At 54.9% G+C, this 5,370-nt stretch overlaps 1 protein-coding gene across 1 annotated transcript in view; it reads left to right on the forward strand.

Moving 5' to 3' along the window:
- Dhx34 (DExH-box helicase 34) overlaps positions 1-4,775 on the forward strand; it is a 23,491-nt gene extending 18,716 nt beyond the window's left edge. Inside the window, exons 13-17 of the mRNA XM_013351465.2 lie at positions 823-929; positions 2,514-2,798; positions 3,441-3,617; positions 3,802-3,937; positions 4,277-4,775. Coding sequence (XP_013206919.1) covers positions 823-929; positions 2,514-2,798; positions 3,441-3,617; positions 3,802-3,937; positions 4,277-4,410 — 839 coding nt within the window. The 3' untranslated portion in view covers positions 4,411-4,775. The remainder of the gene's footprint in view (positions 1-822; positions 930-2,513; positions 2,799-3,440; positions 3,618-3,801; positions 3,938-4,276) is intronic.
- The last annotated feature ends 595 nt before the right edge of the window (positions 4,776-5,370 follow it).

Here is a 5,370-nt window from a genome sequence, read left to right on the forward strand (position 1 = left end):
TCCACAGCATAAACAAATGTAACACACCTTTTCACAGTTAAAGTCATCCACAGCATAAACAAATGTAATACACATTTACACAGCTAAACTCATCCACAGCATACACAAATGTAACACACCTTTATACAGCTAGTCATATTCCATAGCATAAACAATGCAACATACTTTTGCATAGTTAAATAGTCCACAAGAAGATATTGAGCCCATAGCCTCAAATAAATGAGCCAAGTGCCCTACCCAGCTACATCCTTAGCTTCTCTCCCTCTTTTTCATTTTGAAAATTTCCAGTCATATAAGGTAGGGATGAGCCCTGGGTGCTCTCAGGCAGCCTCAACAACTGTCACCTTCTGTCAGCCTTGTTTCTTCTGTGCACCCCCCTTGTTACCTTCCTGCTGGAGCATCGTGTTTGTTTTTTCTTTTTAGTTGTTGTTGGAGCATTGTATTTTTACAAGTAATGTTTTTGCGTTTTTACTTTGTGTGTTTCAGGGCACACATGTTACTACATGCATGCAGAGTTTGTGGGAGCCAGTTCTCCTTCTACCATGTGTGTCCTGGGAATAGAACTCGGGTTGTCAGGCTTGGCAGCAAGCACCTATACCACCTAGAGCATTGAAAGCACATGCCAGACTTCATGTCGTTTAGTAGCAAGGACTGTTTGTGTCAGGACAGTGCTGATGACCTCATCCAGGTGGACAGCAGTTCCTTAGTGTCAGGCAGCCCAGAGCTCACAGACTGTGGCAGAGTGTTTACAATAACCCAAAAGTCACCCTAGCCCAAGCTTGGGAGTCAGGTGGGCCTGAGCTGGCTGCTTTCACCTTTCAGATGGCAAGGACTTAATGAACTGCAAGCACCAGCTCCTGGCCTTCGTCTCCCTGCTGGAGACCAACAAACCATACTTGGTGAACTGCGTCCGCATCCCCGCCCTCCAGGTAGGCCTCCTGCCTGACTCGGGTTGAATGTTGCTTGGAGGAGCTGCCCTTTGCCCTTGCTGGCTGCTGGCATGGGCTGTGGCTGTGGGTCATTATTTGTGACTCTATGCCATGGTAACTTGTTGAGTGTCTGCTGGTGCCAAGCACTGTTCCCAGAACCCAGTGGCATACTGAGGGCTCAGGCCCTCTTCTGCCCTCTTGGGCCCACAGGTCAGGGAAGCCTATGTCATGTCTTCAAGGGAACATGGGAATGCAGGCGAATGCCTGTAACCCTAGTAGGACACTCATGAGTTTGAAGCCGGCCTGGGCTGTTTGAAATTGTGTGTGTGTTTGTGTGTGTGTGTGTGTGTGTGTGTGTGCATGTGCGTGTGTGTGTGTTTTAAATCACCAAGAAAAATAGAGATGGGGAGGAGTGGTAGGAGCTGATGAGGCATGCTGACTGGCTGCAGTCCTGAAGAGACCGTGTCACACTCTGAGGCCAAGGCCCCAAGGCAGGAGTGTGCTGCTGTACGGCTGGAGACAGGGGCAGGTTCTGATGTAGTGGCTGTGGGAAGCCAAGCCTAGTCCAGTCCTGCTCACAGTCACCTCCACGGTCTAGGCATTCACTTCACACATAGGAAGCTGAGGTCGCATCACCACCTGGACCACACACAGAGGGAGTAGCAACCACAAATCTAGGGTCACAAGCTACCCCAGCAGATCCCCCTGTCAATTGGATGTCCCCACTATTCAGACCCCTCTCGTTTTGTTTCCGGAGACAAGAAAGAAACTGTGCAGGGCCTTCAGGAGGCTGCGGCTCGTGACCTCCACTGAGGACTTTCCCTCAAGCCGTGGGTGCCAGCCAGATGGGGCTCACATGCAATGGGAGACAGTGCAGCCAGGGCTTCTGTCTACTGTGGAGAAAAGGGTGGCATGGTGGCCGGTGGGATGGTGGGAATAAGACATTTGCCATTTAGGGTGAGATCTGAACCCCAGTCCGCTCCCCTTTTACTGCTTGTTTAGGATGTGGAATGTCAAATGGGCATCACCCGCTGAGCCCTTTGGTACCATCACCAGCCTCCAGCCCACCCACCCATGGCCAGTCCTGCCTTTCCTGTGGGTTGTTCCCAAAATATCACCACCGAACCCTGCACAGGTGGTTCTGGTTCTGTCTTGGTGTCAGAGACCCACGTGCCTGTGTCTGGGGTCTTTCTAGCTTCCATCCTCCTGCCTCAGCCTCCCAAGCACTGGGATTAAAGCAGGTGTCATCAGTATACTACTTCCTTTGATAGCATCCACTCCCTTCCCCGCTAAGATTCCATGACTCTCAGACTCCCAGGACATTCTACTCTTTGATTTTGTCTTTGTCTCTCCAAGTTGAATGTTGGCTGGTGGTGGCCAACTTTGTGCTGTGCATTGGGTGTGCAGCACCAGAGCGTGCAGAGGAGCCTGCAGGATTGCTGGGTAGGGGATGGGCAGATAGGGAAAGAACAAATGGATGGGCTGTGAATGATGGGTAGGCAGAAAGATAACCCGGTAGACACTCTGAGGTGCCATCCTGAGCTGCACTGCTGTTTCCTGGCTCCTGACTCTTGTCTCTTTCAGTCCCTACTGCTGTTCAGCCGGTCCATTGACACCAACGGTGACTGCTCCCGCCTGGTGGCTGACAGTTGGTTGGAGCTGCAGCTCACAGATAGTGAGAGTGCCGTCCGGCTCCTGGCAACATCCCTGCGGCTCCGTGCCCACTGGGAAAGTGCCTTGGACCGGCAACTGGCCCACCAGGCCCAGCGACAGAGGCTGGAGCAGGAGAAAGAGGTGGAGTCGCCAGCGGTTAGCCCCAAGGAGGTAGCTGCTCTGAGCCGGGAGCTGCTGCAGTTCATGGCGACCAAGGTGCTGTGTGACCAGAGGGCTGTCACTTAGTGGGGGTTCATTTAAGGGCTTTCAATTTAAAGAGGCTAAGTGGTACCCGAGGTCACAGGGCTAAAGGGAGGATCTAGTAGTTGGCTCCTGAGGCCATGCTAGACACCACCCTGCGTCATTCATTGAACAAATGATAGGTGCCTTCTGCATGCATGGTACGAGCTAAGGACGTGGAGTGTGTGGTCTCAGGTGCCCCTGGTGAGGACAGAAAGGGAGACGTGGGTCGGGTGGACTGAAACCACACTCTCAGGTGGAAACGGACAGCTGCTTCTGATCCTGTCCCGTGGGAGTCCATGGGGAGGGTTGACTCCAGGCTGACTTCCTGGAGGTGAGGACAGGCCTAGGCAGTTGGAAAAAGGGGAACCAGCCTGAGATACCTTACAGAAGGGGCACGGTAACTCAGCGTTGGCTGTGGTTCCATCAGCAAGAAGGAGCAGAGGAGAGCCTGGGGAGGGTAGTTGGAGGGGCCACTGGGGTCACAAAGGCCTGAAAGCAAGTCATGAGTAGCCTAGGCCTGGTGGTTCCATGCCCACAAAGTCCAAGGGAGGGCCTTAGGCAGAGCTGACTCGGGGCGCCCACCCCATTGTCTCTGTCTCTGGTCTCCTTTTGTAGGTCCCCTACAGCCTCCGACGGCTCACTGGCCTAGAAGCCCAGAACCTCTATGTGGGACCCCAAACCATCACAGCCGCCCCTAATCTGCCTGGTCTCTTTGGAAACTCTACCCTGTCCCCCCACCCCACCAAGGGGGGCTATGCTGTCTCCGAGTTTCTCACCTATAACTGCCTCACGGTAAGTGTGGTCACTTGCCTCCTGAAGCCTCCTGCTCCGGAGGTGGGTGGTTGAAGCTCCAGGTGCCCAACTGTCACAGTCCCTCTTAGGGTAGATTTTGGAATGGGTTTTAGTCCTGAAGGGTCCGGGGCCCCCAGCTGGTGAGGCAGGGGTCCTGACGCCTCGCTCTGCTGCTGTGCTGTAGAGCGACACCGACCTGTACAGTGACTGTCTGCGCTCCTTCTGGACCTGCCCGCACTGCGGCCTGCACATGCCCTTCACGCCCCTGGAGCGCATCGCTCATGAGAACACCTGCCCCGAGGTCCCAAAGGATGATCCAGGCAAGTCTGGGGAGGAGGTGGGGATGTAGGGGTACGAGGATCCTGTGTCGAGATGCTGTCCTTAGCCACTATCCATCACGTATTGCTGCCTGTGTCTGGATTGTGGATCCTGGGGACCAGCAGCCCAGCACCCTGACCCTAGCCTGACCCTCCCTTTACCTGTCCTCTGCTTTTCTCTTCAGTGGCTGTCATGGTTTCTTTGTTGCACAGCCACCTCTGCCTCAGCTTGCTGCTGTCACATCTGCCACAGTACCAGTCCGTAGGGGGCACTGGGGCTGGGTGCCCCAAATGCTGGCACCAGGGTTGGGTGGGACCCATAGCCACCCTTTTCCTCCACAGGATCTGAGGAGGCTGCTCCTGCCCCACTGCAGAAGACCTCAGCCCTGCAGAGGCCCTACCACTGCCAGGTGTGTGGGGAGGACTTCCTCTTCACCCCCACCGAGGTGCTGAAACACCGCAGGCAGCACCTGTGATCCAGAGCTCCAGGGAGCACCCCAGGTGGGGGATAGTGGGGTGTCTGTGTGAATAAAGCTGACTTTGCATCTGAACCTTTGCCTCCCAGTGGGGAGATCCATAGCTGTGGTCCAGGGAGAGCTTCTGTCCCCTGCATTCGTACCCCTGAGGGGCCCTGGGCAGGTTAGGCTGCTGCTGCCTCCAGAGTCCCTGTGGGAATTTCAGAGTCTAGCAGCTCTCACAAGGCCCCCAGTCTGCTGCCCTAGGTTCGTCCTTCCACTCTCTGGGGTAGAGATGTGGTGGGGGGTGTTAATGTTCATGTGGGACCACGGGCTGCGCCTGAACATCCCCCCCTCCCCACCGGCTCCTCCTGCTGCTGGGTATAGTTCCCGGGGCCTCTGCTGGACTTCTAGTCACATGCCTCTTCATGGAAACCTGCACAGGTGGTGCACAGGGCTCTTCCCTGCCCTGAGTCCCTCTTCATCCCCCTAGGGAGCTCATCTAGGCCCTGCTTCAGGAACCTCCACCCCACCCCCAGCCACTTGTGACAAATGCAGCCTCAGGAGTCTGAGGTGGAACCCAGCTGTGCAGTTGCTTCTGCATTGCCATGACCTCAGTTCCAGACAGAAGCTGCTTAAGGGATGGGGGATTTTATCTCATCGCTGCAGACTAGGAAGCAAGACAGTGGACAGAAGTGAGAGACTAACCTTTGAAGGCCTGTACCCAGAAACTTCTGTCGGCCAGGTCCCACTCTAAAGGTCCATAGCTTCCCACAACAATGGCATAGAGTCTGGAAGTCACCTCAGTTGGAAAAGTGCCTGCTGCTCAGGCAGGAGAATCTGCGTTTGGATCCTCAGAACCACAGGAAAGTTGAGCATAGCCACTGGCGTCTGCAACTCCAAAGCTGGGGCTAGGGCTGAAAGCCACTGAGCTCTCTCTCTCTCTCTCTCTCTCTCTCTCTCTCTCTCTCTCTCTCTCTC

This window comes from Microtus ochrogaster, linkage group LG4 (assembly GCF_000317375.1).
Source record: "Microtus ochrogaster isolate Prairie Vole_2 linkage group LG4, MicOch1.0, whole genome shotgun sequence".
Lineage (NCBI taxonomy): Eukaryota > Metazoa > Chordata > Mammalia > Rodentia > Cricetidae > Microtus > Microtus ochrogaster.